The sequence below is a fragment of the Nymphaea colorata genome, chromosome 12 (assembly GCF_008831285.2).
Source record: "Nymphaea colorata isolate Beijing-Zhang1983 chromosome 12, ASM883128v2, whole genome shotgun sequence".
Lineage (NCBI taxonomy): Eukaryota > Viridiplantae > Streptophyta > Magnoliopsida > Nymphaeales > Nymphaeaceae > Nymphaea > Nymphaea colorata.
In genome coordinates this window covers 20619561-20642574 of record NC_045149.1, presented here as the reverse complement: position 1 = coordinate 20642574, position 23014 = coordinate 20619561, and the positions used below count along the sequence as shown (strand labels likewise).

Below are 23014 nucleotides of genomic sequence, written 5' to 3'. Positions count from 1 at the left end.
ACTTTCTATATTCAACATTAAATATTTTTTTAAAAATTAGTAAGTCATTTATTGTTTTCGGCTAATTTTAATGCACATCCAATTTTGATGGACATCAAATAAAAGTTTTATGAACTTGAATAGGGTTTGCTTTTTTATATTTAAAAATAAATATGTACCATTTTAGCTTTGAAAAATTATAATAATTGTGAAAAATTATAATAATTGTCACGAGAGTAACCTTTTATGTGTATTAACACGAGCAAAATATTTTTAATAAAAGTGAAGAGATGAGATAAAATGAGAACTGAGGAATGGCTGAATGAGTCCCTCAGTTTTTATTATTTACCAAAACGCTCTCTTATTTTTTAAAAAAAAAACTGTCTCCTCGTGTGGAAGACAAAAGCAAGAAGGAAGTAGGCGGTAATAAGATGGTAGCTTTGGACTTAATTTACTCCTTTCTCTCTCCCTCTCCCCCCTCTCTCCGCCGGGAAGGAGTTGCGCGCCTATAGATCGATCATTCGGTGTTCTTCTTGTTGGTGAAGGAGAGGAAAAATGACGACGATGGAGTCTCTGATCAGCCTTGTGAACAGGATACAGAGGGCCTGTACCGTCCTCGGCGACCATGGCGGTGACGGCGCGCTGCCTACCCTCTGGGAGGCTCTCCCCTCCGTCGCCGTCGTCGGCGGTCAGGTATGACAGTTTCCTTTCTCCAGGCGGTTCTTGGCGTTTCCTCTCGTGGGTTTTTCGTCCATTTGATGATAGTTCCTTGGGGTCTTGAGTTTCCTCGTCTTCTGGTTGTTTCTTTTTTGGTGGTGTTTTAGAGTTCCGGGAAATCTTCGGTGCTGGAGAGCATCGTCGGCAGGGATTTCCTCCCGAGAGGATCCGGTAAGATGCTTGATCTCTTCTCTCTCTTCTGTCGGAGTTTTTCTTTACGGTCGTGAATTCAGTCTGGGGGGAAGTCATTAGGGTTTTGATTGGTGCTAGGTATTGTGACGAGGAGGCCATTGGTGTTGCAACTTCATAAGACGGAGGAAGGGCAGTCAGAGTACGCGGAGTTCCTTCATTTGCCAAAAAGAAGATTCACCGACTTCTGTATGTATATTGTGCTTCAGTTCCTTTCACTGTTTATTGTTGCGTCGCAGGTGGTTCTTTTATGGGCGTCCATATGCAGTTGTTCTTCGTATTTGTTACTCGCGATACTATTTGTCAGAATATCGTGAAGGACCGGGCTAATGCTTTCAGTTGCTCTGTTTGGTTTAGCTTTGGTGTGACGACGTAGATTGTATGTGACTTGCTTGTGTGCAATGTTATTGTGTAGCTGCTGTGCGCAAGGAAATTCAGGACGAAACGGATAGAATAACTGGAAGAACTAGAATGATCTCCCCTGTTCCTATTCATCTTAGCATTTACTCTCCAAATGGTATGTCGTGATCCGGTTAGTTCTCCATAGATAGCTGCAGTGGATTACTGTAATATGATAAATCCTCCCTGTCTTTATTCCGTAATATGTCTCAGTTATTTTTTACAAAGGCTTTTGATTATATATAGATTTGAAACACTTCTTTTTTTTTTTCGTAAAATTATTGACGTGGTTTCTAATTTGGTTCGCGGTGTTTGCAGTTGTCAACTTAACATTGATTGATCTGCCTGGCCTGACAAAGGTTGCTGTAGGTAAATGTTCTTTAACACAGTAGCTATTTCTTCACTGGTATATTTTTGTGATCTGAAGAATTTTATCTCTATGCCTCGAGGTTAGTTATACTGTTTCTTCTTTCCTTAACTGCAGAAGGACAGCCTGAAAGCATTGTGGTAGAAATTGATAATATGGTGCGCTCATATGTTGAAAAGGTACTTGTGTGGCACTTCTTTGTATACCACTGATCGTGATTGTTCAAAACTCATGCTTGAAGTTTTGATGTACATCAGCAGATTGTTACTGCAATGCATATCACCAAGTTTGTGGGATTGTATTCACCGTGCCTTTTCACTTTCCATGGCCAGACTGAGGCTCGAATCAGGTGTACAGCAAACAAGTTCAAGTTGTGGCTGTTGCACTTCTTTTCGGGTTTCCACTAGGCCAAGAGACTTTATTTTGCAAAGTAGCTTTGCAAAAAGAATAGTACTCTTTGATCTGACACATGAAACACCTGACATATTTTGCTCCATGCTTGGTCGGATTTTTTAACTTCTGTTTTCTCCAACTTCAGCTTTGACTTATAGATGATTGGCAAATCCATCTTTGCCTTCATGCTCTTTACAAGTTCATCCCTGGCTTTAAGCATTCCAAAATGGTACTTCTGGTTAAATTTCTATTTTATTTTTGACAAAACGACACTAGTGCCTTTAATAAAAGAAGGAAAATTATGCATTACAGAAACCTGGTTGGTTTAAGTATTTGCTTGTGATTTGCTACTAAGTCTGTTAAGGCAACAGAAGGATGGAATTGTCTGACAAGTGCCAACATCAGGGATGGATTTGTCAATCACAAGAAGGCAGGTTGATGTGTCAATGGCCTTGAGGACAGTATTTGGGAAGACCCATATTTTAAATGCAGGACATGGTTATCATGTAGATAGTTATAGTAAATTGCATGATAGAGTGCAACTTAAATGCCAAACTTGGATGACCTCGGAAATGCCTAACTAGGATGGCTGAGATTGTTATTGTCAGCACGTTTATTCTCTCTGCGTAGTTAAGTAGTTGAGGTTCTTCACAAGGCAGACGTCCTTTAATACCATCAGTGGTATGTTTACATAATTACAGCCTTGATGGATGCTCTTTGAGGTTTGAGCTTTCTTGCTCTTTTGTACTTTTGTGCATAGTATACTGATATTGGTTTTGTTTCTTGTCAGTCATCACCAATGTTTTTGCTTTTGTGCACTGCTTGTTTATGTAGTTCATAATGTAAATGCAAGACGCACATGAAAATTAAAAAAAAAAGTGCATGTATTCTCCTTGCCTTTATGGTGTTGTACATATGAACCTTTTTGCTAAGTGATTGTCGGGTTATTGATGTGCACTGAAGCCAAATTGCATCATATTGGCGATATCACCAGCAAATCAGGATATAGCAACATCTGATGCTATTAAGATTGCAAGAGAAGTTGACCCTACAGGTGACTGTTAATGTTGGTTGGTCTTAATTTATTTCTACCTTCTACAGTATTTTACTGACTGATTTGATCATATTTGCTTAAAATGATGGTGCTTAGGCGAGAGAACATTTGGGGTGTTGACAAAGCTTGATCTGATGGATAAGGGAACAAATGCCTTAGATGTATGGCATTTTCATTTCTTTTTGTTGTCTCTTAGTGTTATACTTTTGATGTTTATTTTATTCGATTTTCTTCGGTTCTTTCTCCACTTTTTCAGGTTCTGGAAGGAAGATCTTATAGGTTACAACATCCTTGGGTTGGAATTGTGAATCGATCACAAGCAGATATTAACAAGAATGTTGACATGATTGCTGCACGACGCAAGGAGAAAGAATATTTTTCTACAAGCCCTGACTATGGGCACCTAGCAAGTAAAATGGGTTCTGAATACCTTGCAAAGCTTCTGTCGAAGGTATCACATCTTTTTACTTCTTGTATTTGTGAGAAAGGTTGGGCATCCTTTGTGCTGATTTGTTGGTAAATTTATTCATTTTGCAGCACCTGGAATCTGTAATTAGGTCAAGAATACCTAGCATTTCATCCTTGATAAATAAGACCATTGATGAGTTGGAATCAGAGATGGACCATCTTGGCAGACCTATTGCAATTGATGCTGGGGTATTATAATTTCCAGTGTTATTGTTGTTATTATTGTACTATTTTTAATAATTTCATTTGAACAAATTGGAGCTGATTTTGTGTGTAATTTGATTTTCCTTTTTTTTTTCAGGCACAGTTATATACAATTTTAGAGCTTTGCCGTGCATTTGACCGTGTTTTCAAAGAGCACCTTGATGGAGGGTAACAAATTGGGCTTTATGACTCTCCATGATTATATAGTTGCATAAGTGGAATATGACTTTAATTTCTGCATGTGCATATATGGACTCCCTCCCCTCCCTCTCTGCTGTTGATTTGATTTGATTTTATCATTTTATTTTCTCATTAGTTCACCATCTTAGCTTTCTTGCTCCATATCTATTTGTGAAGTATCTTTTGATCTCATGAAACCACAAAAACATACTTTAAGTATTTGACTTTTTTTGTTTTTCTAGGCGACCTGGAGGTGACCGAATCTATGGAGTTTTTGACAACCAACTTCCTGCAGCGCTAAGAAAATTGCCATTTGATCGGCATTTGTCTCTGCAAAATGTGCGGAAAGTGGTCTCTGAAGCTGATGGTTATCAACCTCATTTGATTGCTCCTGAGCAAGGATATAGGCGACTGATAGATGGAGCTCTTAACTATTTTAAAGGACCAGCTGAAGCATCAGTTGATGCGGTAAACTTTTTACTTTGTAAAATTAGTTAAGTTCACACTTTGAAGTGGTTTTTAGTTTTATTGATACGGAAACATGTTTTTGATGGTAGGTGCATCTCATCTTGAAGGAACTCGTTAGGAAGTCAATAAGTGAAACTCAGGTAAACAGCACGATATCTTGTGCCTAACCATTGGAGGTTTATTCTGTTTACCTTTTCTTTTTTCAACATATTGCACTATGGGTTTCATGCTTTCACTGTTATGTAAATGGCAGGAATTGAAGCGGTTTCCAACCTTGCAAGCTGAGATAGCAGCAGCTGCTTATCAGGCTCTGGAAAAATTTCGTGAAGATGGTCGGAAATCAACACTACGGTTAGTGGATATGGAATCCTCCTATTTAACTGTTGACTTTTTCCGGAAGCTCCCACAGGAAGTTGAAAAAGGTGGAAATCCTGCTACCCCCACTATGGACCGTTACACTGAGGGTCATTTTCGGAGAATTGGTTCTAATGTGTCTGCATATGTGGGGATGGTGGGTGAAACACTGAGGCGCTCTATTCCAAAGGCTGTTGTCCATTGTCAAGTCCGAGAGGCCAAGCGTTCATTACTCAATGACTTTTACACACAAATCGGGAAGAAGGAGGTGCTTTTCGTTTCCTTTTCCTGGTTTCCCTTTTCGTGTTGGGGGACATACTATTATGCTTACATAGTTTCTCATGTATTTGATTCAATTGAACCCTTTATATGCAGGGTAAACAATTTGCAGCACTGTTGGATGAAGATCCTGCACTCATGGAACGTAGACAGCAGTGTGCCAAGAGGCTTGAGTTGTACAAGTCTGCTAGGGATGAAATTGATGCTGTGTCTTGGGCTAGATAGAGATTGCAATAGTCAGAGGTCAGTGTGTAATCGACTGTGTATATGTTTTCGAGATATTTTTTTCCAGTTTCTTCAGCTTGTATAAGCATTTTCACTGGGATGTTTGAATAGGTCAATTCGTTAGCAATATTCTCAACATTTATGGCTATGAAAGCTAATGTACTATTGATTTTTCTGATTTTTGGGGAGTGGAATAGGCCATTCATATTGTACTGTAGATAATGGGGTTGTATAGTGCTTGATTAAAGTACCCTTTTGCTTTGGGATTTCATTGTTTTTTATCTGTATGGCTCTAGACTTGCTGCTGCGGTGCTGTTTGAGAAACCTTCCGAGCTTCCTACTTGTATTCGACTGCTGAATGATGATTGGTGGATATCCTTAAGCCAGCATAGTGTACTTTTGTGGACCTTTTGATATTCAGAATTATTGACAGATTAAGCGTTGCCTTGTTGTCTTCAACCGTTTTTTGGTACAATTTTAGTTCGCAATAGATCATTTTTCTACCTGGAGCTGTACGCTAGCTGAAATGAGAAGGTTATAGCTTATTATATCCTTAAAAGAGAAGGTTATAGCTTATTATCACTGCAAATGGAAAATTGTGAGGGAGATGAAGTTTTGAACAGTGAATGGATTGAGTTAACCGTCTTATCTGCAGATTCTTGCAGTCAGAGTAAAGTTCCAATTAGACACACTACTGTGTTCCTTGGCAGTTGTCGAACCTTTTTCCCTTTTTAACTTTGAAATAACCTAAAGTTGGCATCTTCTGCGAAGCGTGGTATGAATTGCAGATACTAATTTTAACGGTGGTGTGTATGTGAATGAGGTATCCGTTCATTGTCGGGGTGAACTGGCAAAAGTTTTCAACATCTGTAACATACGTACGTGAGAAGTCTGCCGTACCCGCAGTTTTTAGACATGGTTATGGCAGATCATTTGGGACTTTTTGTATCGATTTGGTGAGATATAGTTCGTTCCAAAATTTTAAGTGAATGGTGACAACCTTTCACTTTATTTTGTCATTGTTTTTAACTTTAATTTAAAACAACTATATGCTCCAGTGATTGAACTTGGAGATAATGTTGTTCGATGCATTACATATGAACTTTTGATTTGTTTTGCTTAGATTTTGCGGATCATGCGTGATTACACAACCCCTAGTTGTACTCATGTACTGCCAATTTTTTTTTCTTTTCCTTTTGTAGGGTTGAGTGGGGTGGTTGGGTGTGTTCCAGCCTATTTCTGATATTAGATTGGCCTGGTAGGGAGATCTCCTATCAGAGGCAGGTGTTGGCTTGTTCAATCATAACGAGATCCAAAACATGGCAGATTATCTACATATGGATAATGGAGAGCTTGTTCAACAGCATAACATGCTTTTAGCCTAGTTGGCCAACAAACCGCTCGGAGGAATCTTCTTATTAGATACCTGCAAAGAGAATTCTTAAGCAGAAGGATAGAACAATATTGTCTTATAGATCGTTTTGTAACTCACAGAATGTCTTCTACGACTCCTGACAGCCTGGAATGCCCTTCAATAAAAATTCAGTCACCCGTCGTTTTAAAGTTTACATTTATCTATTAGACTCTGCTGGTGGTCTAGGCCCTTGGATAACTCTGTGCCCTAATCAGGAATACCTTCAGATGTTTCTTGTATCAGTAGGTGTAAAGAACTAGGAGTAACGTTGAACTTATTGTCATTTTATTTTCCCGTCACATGTACAACTGATTATAAGTGCATGTATAGAATCATTCTCACAAACACATGTATGAAACTATGCACTCTGCCCAATAGTTCAAAAAGGGCGGCATGCACATCTAAATTTTGCTTAATCACAAAACAGTACTAGCTTGGTGCGCACAAAGACAGAACCACAAGGATGGGCAGCATGTCCGTTGAAGGTGCTGGCTCTGGCTTTTCATGTATGCAAAATATTGACATGCACTCGTCCATGGCCTCCAGCTACACGACTCATCCCAATTGACATGTATCTTCTCAAAAATTTAGATGTGCTTATCGAATAAGCATCAGACATGTAACTGGATAAGGTACAATATGTTAGAAAGTGTGACTTGCGTCCTGGTGTCACTGACGATCCTTGTTGATTAGAAGATACGTGATTGTGGTTCCCCATGTATCTCGTTGTCTTTTATCACTGAAAAAAATACAAATAGTGCCACCATCTGCAGTTTCTAGCTTCAACAAATAGAAGCTCCCCTCTTCTAGTTGGTGAGGAACGTCTTTGATATGATCTGCTCAAGAAAGATATAGATCAAGTTAATCTCAGAAACTGTAAATTGTGTTAAACTAGTTATCCGTAGACCATTTCTAGCATTCTTAATCTTAATTACTCAGAAGCTCTAGCCAATGACTGGCCTCGTAAAAGTCCTAGTTCAGTTGGCATAACTGGTCTAGACCCCAAAAAGAAGTTAAAATTCAGAAGTTGTAATGTGAAGTATTGAAAACAGATGGACATGCCGCATAGTTACAAGCAATTGAAATGGCCTAATATGTTTAAATGAGAACAGTAGAAAAACGAGAGGGCATAGTGCCCATCATCTAGTGCTCGGTAGGCAGCTAAGCCGTCCGAGGCGCTCTATTCACTGCTTTCAAGTGCACTGCTGTTTCAAGCCAATGTTATTGTCAGAGTTTGATGGGAGACAAGATTACATTGTTTTGATGTTGTAAAGGCTCCACCGAAGCATTTCTTTGCCAACTTGAGGACAACCCGCTCTTGCTTGAATGTGATACTGACTTTTCTTGGTAGTGCTTTCTTTCCTGTACATGTTGGCATAGAAGCGTTATTCAACATCAAGGTGGTGGCGAGTCAAATAAATTCAAGCAAAATCACATGTAGGTAGCTAGTTAATATGATGATGGCCATCAAAATACATGAGGTGGTATTTCATTGAGCAGCATGCTTAACTATGTAGAGACTCAGAATGTGCAATGACACTTACCACCTTTTACAAGGAGATCGGCACCTTTACTAAGTGCTGCTTCATCAGTCATCGAACTGCAATACTCATGTGTTTCTGTATTATCTGTGCCTGCTTGAGGTGTACATAGAGGTGCATTTTGGTATATAGAGTCTCCAAGTTTGGTCTGAGCTTTATATCTTCTCATCGCTGCACATCTTGAGCCTGAAATATGGAAGGGGTTACATGGATGCGGGAAACAATTATACAGATGGCCATAAATAGCCAACGGTGGAGAATCAGAGACACGCTGAGACTATAGGAAGAGAAAAGCCAGTCGCTAAGATTTATGGTGATTTACATGCTATTGAGTAAAAGCGCAACCAGAAGGCTGTAATGTGTGTTGGTTAATCTCCTCTTCCTCTTATACTTTGGCCATTTGTCATCTAGTTTACGTTCTCCCACTTGGAAATTACACATTTACTTGAGCGTATCTTGATAAGTTTGTTACTTACATGTTGGTGCTGAATCGGTGAGGGAGAGGATGTTGCTTGTTGAATTGCTACCAACAGCGGAGTCAATGATCAGAGAGACATGGGTTCTATCAGCACCCATGGACTCCGCAGCCTTTGCACATACTGCAGCCACTAGTGAAGCTGCGGAAGCCAAAGCTGGGTCCCAGCTGTTTCCACTATTTGCAGCAAAGCCCGCAATGGCAGCAGCGACTTCGGCTACTGAGAGTGCGGCATGAGCTTGGGCTCTCCGAATCCTAAGTTGGTCCTTCCTCTTCTGCTTGTATTCTTTCACCAATGTGCTTATAGAAGACCCTCTCAGCCATTCTTTCATGAAATGCATTCTTATCTGCATGATTATCAGGGCGTTAATTTTTTACTGCATTGCTTCGATGGGAGTGATGAGTCCAGAATGGTTGAATTAGATAGGATAGGACAGGTGAGCTCAGAACGGCTGAAGACAATGGACCAACAAAATGACATAATCTTGAGCTTACCCGGCTTTCTGGTTGATGACCATTCCTTTCAAACAAGGAGCGCAGATACCCTTGTGTCGATAACCAATTCTGTAAAATTCAAAAAAGAAGGTTGAGTTCATTAGGCTAAATGTTGTATATGAAGGATTGTTTTCACCCATTTTTGCTGCTTGTTCTTCAAGGGTGTTGAGATATTTTTGTGCGCTTGTCAGCAATCCTGATGATTAAGAGCACTTTTGGCCACAGAATTCCTGATTGATGGATTTATTCTCATGACTGAAACTTATTCAGATGTGGATGTCTTGGATTCGGGACCAGTAGCCTTATGACCTGGACCTGATTGGGCATCAGGTGTAACTGCTCGTGAAGGTACAACCGTGGCGCAGTATCCCCATTTTCTTAGAGATTTAATGGTTAGAGGGTTGGCATCCGGCCGGGCCGGGCCAGGCTGGCCTGGGGGCCTGACTCCTAAAAAATGAATTTATACATTTATTTGCTTAAAAACTTATATATATATATATATATATATATATATGCCCTTACTGACACCCGTACCTGTACCTATATAACTGGTGCTTGTATGCTGTGTCAACTGTTTATATATATGTGGGCTCTGTTGATCTGGTAATATCGGCGCCTCTATCAAAGAAACCTAACTTTCAGTGCAATAACAGAAACGGCCAAATAACAAATGTTTCCCATCAACTGCTTGGTTCTGTGTTACAGTAAACTCAAGCAGTTACAGCTACAATTTTCGTACAAGGGCTCCATCTGTTATGCCTTCAAAAGTTAGGCGGTGCTTTGGAAAGAAATTGATGTGCTTTTATGGAGGATAAAGGGGGCCGAAGCAAAAGGTTATATGCTGATGTGCATGCTAAGTGGCGCCGCTTTTTACAGTTTTGGAAAATATACTTGCCATTCTCTGGACAAGAACATGTTTTTTGAGTTCATGGTGAAACTTTCCCTCGATTAGATACTGAACCTTTGGTCTTTAAACTGGAAAGAGGTAGAAAAGAAGTAAATTACCCTTATATTGTCAAGCCACAAGTAATGGTCTCTACCGACACGGCTGATTGTGGCTTCCCTAAGATTTGCTGTCTCCCCATCAACCATTTCTCTGCTATCAACGTCATTACTATCCTGCTCCTCCTCTTGCTCTCTTGGTTGATGCTCCTCTTTGAATTTTGCCAGTTGATCCTGCAAAATCTAGACCAAAGTAGCTTTAGTCATTAGGAAGCTGGATATTTTACTTCAGATGTAAATATTCATCTGACTTACAGTCGAATCTGAGAGACTCAGTGGAAGGAGTTGAAGAAAATCAAATGAAGGCTCTCCCAACGTGTTTAAACCGTCGGGATCTGAAGTGGGGAGTTCTGCGAAATCAATCCCATGCAATGACTTCCCCTTTTTCGAATGCTTCACCTTCTGTGTTGCTTGTGACGAGGATGGTATTGTCATTATCTCCAATCCCTGTTCACGTAAAGCAGTAGGCAGTCTGTGAGCTTTCTGCACACAAATTTTAGATTGATTAAGGCAATTTTGTTCTATCAAAAAGATTAATGGCTGTTACCTTAAGAGAATGCATTGGATAGTCAAGTGCAAAGGAAACTCTTCCATGATTTAGATGTGGAAGCTGATTATCCATACCTACAAGCAATGGTCGTGTTCTTGTGACAATAAGCTTCAAGGTGAGAAAAATAAACCTCTCTCTCACATGTGGACGTGCATGTGCAAACAAGAACAAGATTCCATTAGAAAAAGTCTAAAAGAAGATGCAAGACAGGGTTCTCCTTAAGGTCCTTCCTTGTTCCTGTTGGTCACACCATAGGCTTTACAGCAAAAGGCTTTCAAAGGACAGGCCATGAAAAATCATTGAGACCTAAACCTGCCAATCCAGAATATCCCGTCCATTTTCCATGTGGTTTGTCCCCTGATCTGAGATTACCAGTGGTGAAAGCACGGCACCTAGATAGCGTGCTTCCTGTGCCTCCTGAACACCTAAAATTTGAAATGTAGAAGGTCCTTCCTAGAGACACAAACAACAGAGGTTTCAGGGTATACTCACCGTACAAAGTAGTCTGCCCTTCACTAAGCTCTTGCTTCACTATGTGCCTGTGCAAATCCATCTGTCCTAGACTTCTTTATATACATCTCGAAAAGGAAACTTCCATTTTCAGCCACCATACCATCGATTTTGAGAAATTGGGTTTTATCCCAAGAAGCATGTGATCTGTTGGACTAGTCCAAGGATTTCCTAAGATCAAGGATTCTTGTTTTTGCCCCCTTTATCAGGATAAACCACGAAATTGTGAGTTCCAACCAACCAGGCATGTTACACTAAAAAGTGGTTGAAAGAATATGCCTGAGATTATTCTATTAGTCCTGATAAAATAGCAAAAGCATGACTGTCATGCAAACAAAGTAGTCAAAGCATTTTGTGTTAAGGCTACATTAGAGACCGCAAACCGAATTGTTATTATTCTCACATTTAGTCTTGGGATCTCATCTTGGCAGCCACATCTCTTTTGGTCTCCCTCCCAGTTTCAGGTAAGGGAAGAACCTGACAATGAAGACAAGAATGCGCATGCATTGGATTGCTCGTACACACACACCTGTGTTTGCACAAACACATAAGCAGGTACACATGAAGTCATTGAAATGTGGGATCAAGTACTTCTGAGACTACTTTGAAGTTCAAGTATCTAGGGTAAGTACTTTACTGGGGTGGGCATATCCGGGCAATTTCCAAGTAGTAGCAATAAAGAGAGGAGAATGGCGATAAAGAAAGCATTCAGTAGCATTGGGACACTGAGGGCTCACATCTCAACTGGTAGATTGCTGGGTCCAAATGAAGAAAGTTCCTCTGCTTTTGAACAAGGTTGGTGTTCCCCTCAAATGGGTTTCTTGGTAAGTACACTGAGGAGCAAAGGAATGGACCAACAAGGCTGAAGCTGTAACCTTAGATGTTGTTGAAAAAATACTTAAATGGAGTGCCATTGATTAAACAAGGATGGATTAGATGCATAGGTGAAAAGATCATGGAATGATCCCAATTTTTTTGCATATGCAACATATCTCTTGCCTAAGATTGTTGTCTCCATTGGGCAGTTACCAAGGTTCAAAAGAAAAAAAAAAACTACAAAATGGACTGTCCTATGAACTGCATTGCAAAATAGTCCCTGCCTCTATATCCTTATGTAGAAAGGAGATAAAATACTCCAACAGAGTAAACAAAGTAGTTCGAGTGTTCTTCCTCATATTAAAACACAACCATCCAGATCAAAACTGCATTTTTTTTTTACATGAAGGTAATCTTGAAGTCCAAATTGTAAGAATTAACACAAAACTTTTTCTTTTTGATTATGTGAATGAGATTTTATGAGCGGAAAAAAGTTGATTTCCATTTTAAACCAAAATACGTGTTTTTATCTGATCACATAAGTTTTTGAATAAAGAGATCATATTTGTACTGTTTGTTTTGTGAAACAGAGTTATTAAATACGATTTTCAACCATGGAATTCTAGCAATGGCGATAGCAAGCGTTTTCCTTTGAGGAATAAGGCTACTTGTACGTTCTGGTATCTTTCAAGACAGCTGCAGAGTACTTGACCGGGCTAGGGTTACGTGGTTCAAGGCGCCTTCACCTTATAGTCTTATATTGTTGAAGGCCAACAAGTTGAATTTCAAGTTGTTACAGAAAAAATAAGGCTATGTTTTGATAGGCTCGGATCTGATACTCGAGACTACCATAGAACTGCGGGGATCTTAAAACCACAGCCATGTAGTCTAATTCCCCTTATAACGTAATGGGGATCTCAAATCTAAAGTTGTGAAATCCACTGTTTGTTTGAGCTGTTCGTGTGAGCAGAAGTTTTCATCTAATGCAGATGTGAAATCGGCTCTAATGCAGATGTGAGATCGGCGCTGGATCTCAGATCCTAGTCTATCAATCATGAGTCTTCCACTCTTTCTTTTTTGTTTCCTAACCAATGTACGTAACAACACAAAAAGTCGGTGCTATTATGCAGAACTACAGACAAACTATTTTGCACATGGTCCGAGAGAGAGAGTTGTGTGTGTACTGGTACAAGATAATTTTATGTAAAACTGCTCAACTTCTCATGTACTTACAAAGAACTACCTAACATTCGAAAATTACAAGTAACTGCTTAAGTTCATAAAAGCCAGGTGGTTAAACATTAAGCAGCTACTTGTAAGTACTTACGTGAGAAGTTATGCCGCTATTGGTAAATTTCTTCTTGGTAAATGAATTGAACGAAACAGGAGAGATGCTCTGGTTTGGCCAGGAAGGGAGTGGACGCGGCAGAAGAATTGATGGGGCCATTTTCTTAAAAGCAGTTTCTTCCTTTTCTATGACATTGAGGTAGTTTCCTAGGTAAATGTTTCTCATGGGAGTTCCTTCATTCCCTACCTTCCCAACCAGCAAATATACCTACCAAGTTGTATTCGAAGTTGGGAATGGTTCACCCATCATTTTGCACAGCAGTTCCCAAATCTGTGTCTATCAAGAGGGGGGAATTTCCTTCAAACTTTATTCGGAGGGCTCCACTTTCCCATGTGGCGACCTAGAGTTTCAGTTCCGGCAGTTGGCAGCCTTTTCCCTCTCTCTCTCTCTCTCGGAAAAATGGAACTCCGTCATGGTGAAAACAGTTAAGTCTCACTCTAGAACCTGAGCTTTCTTAAGTTTTTTTTATCAAATAGATATCAGTCAGAGGGTTCACACTAGTTTTCATTCTTAAAAAGAAGTAGGTTCATTAAAAGCTCAATTTTTTTGAAGGGTTTCTCAACATCAAGGAGAAAAAGAGAACAAGAAGTTCTCAAAGATTCTTAATCTACCATGAAGAAACTCAACCAAGCATCTAGGATCTCTTCCCTTCTCCTTCTCACACAATACAGACAAGAAAATTAGATCCTAACGCCTACCCATCCTGACAATTTAACTGCTGAACGTAGTTTTGTTTCTTCTATGATGCTCGGCGAGAAAGAGACATCACTTCACTTGGTAATCTTTCTATGTATGCGCGTTCGTACATAGCTGTTCTTTTTCGAAAACCTTTGAGCACAATCATAAAGCTAGTTTTGTGTTTGGCAGGTGTCAGAAAATTGTGGTGTCAGAAAATTGTGGCGCACCAAGGGCAGAAAAAATTAAGGGTTTTGGGGAGACTATGGCACATGGCTAGCTCGTCAGCCGAGGTTCAACAAAAGAAACAAAAGTGTTTTTCCTTCTTCTTTTCCGTTGTTTCCGAAATTCTTCCCCTCAATTGACACAGCTATCCGTACCTTATTGCAATTAACAAATCCTTTCGTTACTCTAACCACAATCAGCAGTTGACCAAAGTCCTCAACCTAACATAATAGGTTTATATTATTTGTGCAATACATTCATGCCACTTTATCAATCTTATGTTATTTCAAGATCGATTTGTGCCTATACAGTCCCACCTTTATTGAATCACAGCCAAAACCTCAGACTCAAGCTTAAATTGAGTTTATCCGTAGCTTGTAATATTAATCGAACAGTTCAAGAGACAACCTGAACAAACCATGTTTGTTATTAATGATTGAAAGCGACCTACTCAAATACATGAATAAACTGAGCCCAGGATTGAGTTGGTCTGCAGAAAGCTGGACTGGCACTAGGATTGAGCAGCCACATTCTCTACCCAGTGGGTTTCTCATCTGTAGCCGTTGTGATATGTTGGGTGGGTTGGCCTAGCACATGGGTAGAGAATCTGGTTCAAGGAGGAAAGACAATGTGACCTTGAAAACGTCACTAGCAGTGATCACAGTGTCGGTCCTTCAGGATGGTAGTCTGGTAGTCTAGATGAAGAGCTAGACACCACATCCTGATTCAGAAATACTTTGAGGGATTTGACAATGAACAGATTAACAGATCAGAAAAGGAAATTATGAGATCCCCCCGCCATAAAATCTTCTAAAAGATTTACTTGCTCAAGTTGACAGCTGACAGACTCCGATCTGAGACTTGGTTCACAGTAACTCGAAAGCCTGTCTCCGACTTTAGGCATCTGCTCTGTGTTCACTCATTTTCTTTGTTTCTGCAATCGACTTTCTCTGCTCTAATTTCAAGCAATAGTATATAAAATGTATGCCAAAAGAGGAAGGGCACGTAAAGACATGAAACAAAAGTTGTTTCATGGACGCAAAGCATGCGCTTACAGATCTACCATGTTCAAATGAACATCTTTTTAGAATTTTTTTGTCACTTCAATGCCGTTGATACCGCCATTCGGAACTCAATTATTGAATTCTAGGTACGGTGACATGTGTTTGGGTTCAGTCCCCACAGACAAGCGTGGGAAACGAGAAAAGAAAAGGAATGAAAGGGCTGAAGAAGTATAGATTTCCGTGCTCCCCATCTCTTAATGAACTGCTAATTACATGGAAACCAATGAAAGTTGTTCCTTCTTTAATTCATCTGTAAATTGCACAATTACTTTTATGTCGACCTTTTACAAAAGGATAAATACTTTAGGATCCATCTGCCAGGAAGGCAATGAGTCATGGAAAAGGAAGGTTAGAGGTTACTAAATATGTTTTCCCTCCATTCCATCCGTCTCTCCATTCTCCAAGCGTTAGTCCGAGCTCTTGTTACGATCTTCTTACATTGTTAAGGACAGTATGCAGTAAAACCAATAAGATATTCCTTCTTTCTTGGTCATTCGGGGATCTTTCTTTCTAAGACCGTGCTTTTTCCATGGCATAACTAGAGGAGCACGACGAGCTAAAAAGAAAGACCAGCTCTTGCCGGAAGTAGAACAGACAAAAAGCTAATAGTGAGAAGGAAGAAATACGAAATTGACAGTGCTGCCAACCAGTTCTTTTCGGCTATTTAACATTTTGCAGGCAAAATTGGAAGTAAGAGGAGGCCCTGAATCTATATTTTCCTCCTTAAAGTTTGAATTGACAGTGATAGAGATCAGACTTTTGCATTTAACTTTTTGCAGGCAAAAATGTATCTTAGGAAGAAGGGTGTGATCTATTTTGCCGCCCAACTTTCGTGCCACCGTAATGTGGGGACAAAGGAACAAAAGCAACAATCCCTTCCCTCGCATGAAATGTAAGTGCCTTAAGTGTCCTAGGTCCTTAGGAACTTGCAAGATGCATTACAGGTTCACTAATATGTATATGGGCCATACAGAGGCCAGGGCTGCACCCCATCTTAATGGAAGGGCAAATCTCAGGTCCTCATGAGCCTGAATATTTCTGTTCAAGTCAGTTCCCGTTGAAAAAAAAATATTAAGAAACTGGCCTAGATTGTCAATGATATGGCAACCAATATATAATCGAATTCAACTAATCACAGCAAGAGCAGACCTAACATCCGTTTATCAGAAACAGTAGAAACTGAGGACTTTAGGCCACAAACAGTACGCTACCCCGTACATCTTCAGTCAGAGAGCATTTTTTGACGATTGTGCGCATGTGATATCCAAACAAAGGTTTCGAAATTCAGCAAAGGAAACCATGTGACTGGCACACTATTCTGATCACATTTTTTGGTTATTAAGGAGATTACTATTGTAGATTCCCAAATGTCCCTTTGTTTCTTATCCCTGAAAAGAATGCTGGCAGTGCCACCAAACTTAGTCTTCACCTCAAGTACAAGCGTTCCTCCTCCTCTTTGATAGGGGGATCCACTACTTCATCTGTTCAATTATCAAACAACAGAGAAGATCATGTCAACAGAAAATTAACAGCTGAACTATGGCACAATCAGTCCCAAAATTATTGGTCGAGTGTACCAAGAATGTAAATATTGAGTTGGAGAATAGGTTTTAGCAAGCAACGCTAAACATAGAGTGCAGGAAGAGGGGAGAAATTACATTCTTTTGATGTTGTGAAGAATCCAAACCGTTTTTTCGTCAATCTTATGACAACTAGTTGGTTGTGATTCACGCAGACACTCACATTTCTCAGCTGTGAATTTTTCCCTATCCATCCAAGAAAAGCATGTCAGTGTCAAGGGAAGAACAAAAAAAAAGCGAAGTGAATATATCTTTGGCTTGACGTTGGTCCACTGCCACTTTGTGAGAATTTGATGCAGTATATGTAAAGTTGACTGCATTTGGATTCTAATCAGAATTAGCTATCTACTGCGAGAACTATAACCCAGGATCTAGTGATATATATGCTGAATCATAGTAGCAGTTAGAATGCTCTCACATTCCACTGCTGTTATCTGATGATTCCCTAAGCATACAGTGAGGCCATAATCGAGATGCTGTTCATATGATTGTTAGTTTATGTAGGATGACCGTCGATCACTGAGGTCATTGGCTATGCTATAAGAGCATTTTAACTAAGTGATTTGGCAGATTCTGTACTCAGTTCGTGCTGCAATTGTGCTAGTAGCTACTCATGAAACGCTCATTCCAACCAACCAGATAGAGATGGAAGGAAATTTATGGATTCATCCTACACCAAAATCGTGCTTGCTTCTAGATGTTTGTTCAATCACAGTGCCTCAAGGCATTTCGGAGAGAGAACTAGTTAGGGTTGAAGGGGGGTATTCACCCCTTACCAGCGTTTGACGACTTCAAAAATTTCATGGCACTACTTAGTAGTACTCTCTTGTCACATAAACCTCTACCCATCTATCAAATTATGATTCATGTTCATGTTCACCTCCGGAAATCCTGTAGCGGGCACAAATTTTTCTTATGCAACCAGGCATAGGTAACTCTAACAGTAATATCTCTCTCTCTCTCTCACACACACACACACACGTCCAAGGAAAACCGTACCTAGATCCACTTGGGAGCAGCGGCAAAATCCCTTGGTGGATCTTCCTGACCCCAGCCGAGGCAACCTTGCTCCGATTTCACAAAAAGGCAGTGCCCACGGAATTCAAGATATTGACTGCTCGTCTGGTAGCCAGTCTTGTCCTACAGAGCCTACTACTTTCGAGGCATGGTATATAAGTTGAGTTTGCCGAATTCGGAGGATTGCTAATGCTACACAAGAGCTTTAGCTCATGAGAAAGAAGGTCGTCCCGTTTGTCAAGCTCGATACTTTCTATATGCTTGAATCGAGCTGCGTCTGTACAGGCCCTACTGCTATTTGGGCACAATTTAGTGGGTCAATTGAACATCGCCATGCTTTACCAACAGGCTGCATAGCAGCCTTCTCATAATGGTGATACTCCTATTATTAAAGTAGTTAGAGAACTGCATCACTTACCGGCATCAAAGCGTACAGAAAGGTCAGTTCCTCTGCTAAGCTCTGTCTGGTCCATGGCGGATTCCTGCAGGTTCTTTTTATTAGACGGTGGTGGCTGTGGCTGTTGATGTTGGGTCAGATGATTTCGGCTTCTTTTCTTTCCTAAGTGGACTCTGCGGTCGATGCCGCTCAGATCTGAAAAAAATCCAAAGAAATGGCAGATGATGGCAGGGTTACAGAGACAAACATTTAAACCAGAAAACTAGCCAAGCAACAAACTTGTGTAACAGATATTTTTTGGTCAAGACTTGATGCCAGGCGCAAGATTCAATGGAACTATGCCATTTGATTGGACCAGCTATCTTGGTTCTTCCCTTTTCAATTGAACTTCCTATCTTATGGTCTAACTGAAGCTCTGCATTTGGCATTTAAATCAACAGACTTCGATTCCAGTTATAACCATGAAGAAGAAGAAAACACGGATCCCGATTAAAGAACTGGAATTAAATTGAAACTTCATTCTGACAAGGATGAACTCATTGCGGTAGATCTCTTCTTTAGGACACAGCTCATTCTGTGGATAGATCCCATTTCTAAGATACTAGCAATAATTACAAAGAAGCGTTTAATTGTTTTGATGTTGTGAAAAATATGCGTAAGTTTATTTTTCAGTTAATTAAGAAGGTTTATGAATTCATTTTTATTAAGTCCACTTTTGAATTAGTAAATATTTATTATTTTGGCCCTTTAAAAAATTTAACCTGAAGCATACGCTCATCCTTGTGAGTACACTCAGAGTTTTCTGGAGTAATTTCTGGCACTATATTAAAAAAGATGCGCATGATCTAACTTAGATATTAATAGAAAAAGGTTCCTCTTTTGAATACATAGTTAACCGTATGTTAATATTAGTTGAAATAATTAAAGGGATCAACATAAACCGATGAACATGAAATGTTTGTTCAAACTGACATTACTTTAATCCATCTTATTTTATCAATCCAGTTTTAAGCAAATTAGCTAACCTAAGGCCTAATTGATGAAAGGTTATCTTTGTTAACTGTGAAAGATTTGTGGCCAATTGAACTTTGGGATATTTGAATCCTCTGCAGTCACTTACATGCCACGAGCACTCGATTAGCGCCTGTAGATTCGGCAGCCTCCGCACAGGCTGCAGCCACAAGCGAGGCTGCAGCAGCCAGGGCTGGATCCCAGGCAGCAACATTACTTCTGCCGTGGCTATAACATGGATGCCATGGCGGTAGCCCCGGCTGCCACCGACAGAGAAGCGTGAACTTGGGCTCTTCGTGCTCTCTGCATATCTCTTTTCTTCTGCTTGAACGCCTTGGCCAAGTCCGTTATGGGAGTTCCTCTTAGCCATGCCTTTACATAGTGACTGATCACCTGCACAAGTAGTTCATACGCAGATGATACGCCTCTGGAGCTCCGCAGAATTAATGGTGATTTTAGTTTTCCGTTTGACATACTTCAAAATTTTTAATATTTTATAACTGTTCTATATTTTGAAGAGTGTAATTTGTTTAACAAAATTATATGGTAGGAAGATCACATTTTCATAAATTTTGTACTATTTTATATAATTTTTAATTGCTTGAATTCTCAACATCTTTTCAGGAAGAACAAACTTTTCGTTTAATACGAAGAAAAACATTCATAGCAACGTTAATATTTGTGACAATGATCTATCTTACTTATATATATATATTACTTAGGCCTTCTATTTTTTTCACATTAAAAGCATAATATATATATAAGTAAGATAGATCATTGTCACAAATATTAACGTTGTTATGAAGGTTTTTCTTCGTATTAAACGAAAAGTTTGTTCTTCCTGAAAAGATGTTGAGAATTCAAGCAATTAAAAATTATATATATATATATATATATATATTCAAGGATAATATTTCTGATTTTTTGAAAAGATCATGACAGTGTCAGCTTTCAACGCGTTGAAGAAAATGTGGCATCGTTAAAATGCTTTGGCGATATTGCCAAGAAACAAAACGTTGTCATATTCTCCTGAGATATTAAAAAGAATCTGCCCTCTATTAATATGTGGTTGAAGAAATAATAATGCAACACTTTTTTGTTTATTCCATGTGTAAAACAATTTATTATTTTTTAATTATTTCCTTCTTCGCTTGCAAAAGAATCTATTATTCCATCATTAACTTTTTTTATTACTGTCATCAACAGTTTGCGGACAACTTCAAAAATAAATCCTCTAGGCATTGTGCTCTATCTAATCACAGATGCATTGCATCGGACTGTGCACCGTGAGAGGCCAGAGGATCTACTGGTGATTATGATTAACAGAGTAAGAAACTAGAAACGAACAGGTCAATGGTAAGAGTCCCTTTCGTGCTCTGTGGTTTTAAACAAATAGCTGAGCACAGGCTCCCGAATTTTCATGGGGAGCACATCAATCTGATTACTACCATCATCATCACGATCACCATCGTCATCGTCAACCTCATCATCATTTATATGCCCCTTCAGATTATGTTCGTCCTCCCAGAAACTTCTCGATGGCACCTTCAAGAACAAAAGAAAGAAAAAGACCCAAAAAATTTGCAGGTTTCTAACTAGCCTTCGGAAGTGAGAGCAGAACTAGTGATTTGAAGGATCGAGAAGCTTTCCTGGATATTTCTTCTTGGCCCTTCAAGAGACGATACCTGGCAATTTGGAGTTAGAGAAAGCTCTACTAGACTGCGGTAATGAATTAGATGCAGCATGGGTTTTGGAGATGATGAACAACGCTGTTTCTTAATTTGAAGTCGAAACCGGCCAAGCAATGCAGCCAACTCAGCCGCATTGGTAATGAAAAAAAAAATCTTTGTGAAAATGAAAATATAAATTAAAATAAATAAAATGTTAATTTACATTAATATTTAAACAATAACATATGGCACTATTGAATGCCAATTCAGTCTGTTTATGAAACACTTATTATTGACAAAACCTTGTACAAGTTGTAGCAATGTCAGCTGCTTGATGTTGCTGGATAGTTAAATATTTAAAAATCATAGCCAAATGCACCATAAATCATAGTTGAAATCATCATAATCCATTGTTGGTTACATGGCATTTTTAATAATGGTTTTTAAATATTTTGTCATCCAAAAACATCCACGCTGGTAATAGATGGAGTTACCATATTATCTTCAATTTTGAAAAAAAAAAAATAATGTCCTTTCAAAAGATGGAGGACCAAAACAATTTATGTGGGTGGTCTTATCTTAAAATCTTGGGGATTGTTTGCTTCATGAAATTTGTGCAGTAACGTCCCTTCTTTGAAGTCCATCCCAAGCTGCCGCCTTAATTTCGAGGATACGCCATTGTCCGGAACAATATGAACTACGGTCCTTCGTGGACTTGGTGACTGGTTATGTTAACTATATATATATATATATATATACATATATATATATATATATATATAACCTGTCTTTTAAACATAAAAAGTTTGTAAATTCACTTATATAATTATAAAAAAAAATCAAACTAATATAAAGTGAAGTAACAACTAAGCTCATTTTCCATGAAGGGTCGCAATTTAGCATGTCAAATGCAAAAACATTAAGAAAACTCAATCAATTTTGTTAATATTGCTTGATTGTTTTAACAAACTGCAAGAAAGGGAACTTATATTTTAACATGTATCGACTATAAAAAGCAATAAAATATTAAATCATGAAGTAAAACGAGTCAACCCAGTGGGTTGAGGTGGGAGCCGATTCTCCGTCCATTAGACCAATTGAGTCATCAGAAAACAGCTTAGACAGTAAGCTTCCTGTGATAGAATCCCGTACCTTTACTTTTCTGTTCATGCGATTATCTGTGTTTCTGTCGCCCAATTGTTTCTTCAAACCGGGTGGTGCATCATATCTTGCGTGGAAGAAGGCAAAGTAAACCATTCAAAAGGATCATTGGAGTTACAGAGTTAACAGAGGTAAGCTCACATGCAACAATCTTCTTACTACGTTCATTAACTTGTTGTGGTTCTTCTTAGAGGAACATTGCTGTCCATATCTTATTCAGTAGGTCTATGTCGGGTGGGGTTAAGTAGTTCTGCTATATATTTGCTGCTATTTGAAACTTAGAGAAAGACAAAGAAAGAGAGAGAGGAGCTCCATAAGAGAGAAAAACACACACACAGAATTGTTACTTAACCAAGATGCAAATTATGAAGTGAGGCCTGGTTCTGTCACCTAGCAGCAACTGATTGATCTGATTGAGGCTGGCAGGGAATGGGATATTCGCTAGATTCAATTGCCATTCATACGTTTATATACCAAGAGTGGATATTATAGTTGCCCTTCTTTTTGTTTTTCATTCGTCTCTATGGGGCACTAACTACAAGCTATACTTTAATATGGGTATAATTGGAGGATTGGGAGCAAGAATCCATGGTGGTGCTCCAATCACAGATGGCCCATGTTTTTAAGCGCACCAAAGCACATGGTATTGCAGGGTCGAATAAACACGGGTTTGGCAACCTCTATTGGGCATGTATTGCTGAATTGTTACTGTTTCGATGGCAAACGGCCCATGGAATAAGGTTTACAGTAACATCAGTACTTGAGGTTATTCTTCCGAGATTTCTAA

The 23014-nt window shown here is 39.2% G+C and overlaps 2 protein-coding genes and 1 long non-coding RNA gene across 4 annotated transcripts; 1 reads left to right on the top strand and 2 right to left on the bottom strand.

The window, feature by feature from the left end:
- The first annotated feature begins 413 nt into the window (after window positions 1-413).
- LOC116265874 (phragmoplastin DRP1E-like) lies at window positions 414-5725 on the top strand. 2 transcript variants are annotated; one of them, XM_050080896.1, is made up of 16 exons: window positions 414-672; window positions 804-867; window positions 967-1074; window positions 1301-1402; window positions 1603-1653; window positions 1769-1830; window positions 3008-3098; window positions 3195-3259; window positions 3355-3549; window positions 3636-3755; window positions 3868-3938; window positions 4193-4418; window positions 4508-4558; window positions 4672-5040; window positions 5148-5294; window positions 5573-5725. In XM_050080896.1, the coding sequence occupies exons 1-15, from the start codon at window positions 535-537 to the stop codon at window positions 5274-5276; spliced, it is 1842 nt and encodes a 613-aa protein (XP_049936853.1). In that variant the 5' UTR covers window positions 414-534; the 3' UTR covers window positions 5277-5294; window positions 5573-5725. The 2 variants fall into 2 exon arrangements, with proteins under 2 accessions (XP_049936853.1, XP_031502702.1); XM_031646842.2 differs by lacking the exon at window positions 5573-5725 and having other exon boundaries at window positions 5148-5557.
- A 1262-nt stretch (window positions 5726-6987) lies between these two features.
- LOC116266387 (VAN3-binding protein-like) lies at window positions 6988-10881 on the bottom strand. The gene is made up of 8 exons (XM_031647583.2): window positions 10751-10881; window positions 10459-10650; window positions 10207-10386; window positions 9202-9270; window positions 8708-9053; window positions 8235-8417; window positions 7945-8052; window positions 6988-7526 (listed from the first exon to the last, which is right to left on the bottom strand). The coding sequence occupies exons 1-8, from the start codon at window positions 10823-10825 to the stop codon at window positions 7360-7362; spliced, it is 1320 nt and encodes a 439-aa protein (XP_031503443.2). The 5' UTR covers window positions 10826-10881; the 3' UTR covers window positions 6988-7359.
- Window positions 10882-16492: 5611 nt separating this feature from the next.
- On the bottom strand, window positions 16493-18911 carry LOC116266253 (uncharacterized). The gene is made up of 4 exons (XR_004175305.2): window positions 18665-18911; window positions 18407-18580; window positions 17050-17157; window positions 16493-16872 (listed from the first exon to the last, which is right to left on the bottom strand). It is a non-coding gene; the product is annotated as an uncharacterized LOC116266253 (long non-coding RNA).
- Between the last annotated feature and the right edge of the window lie 4103 nt (window positions 18912-23014).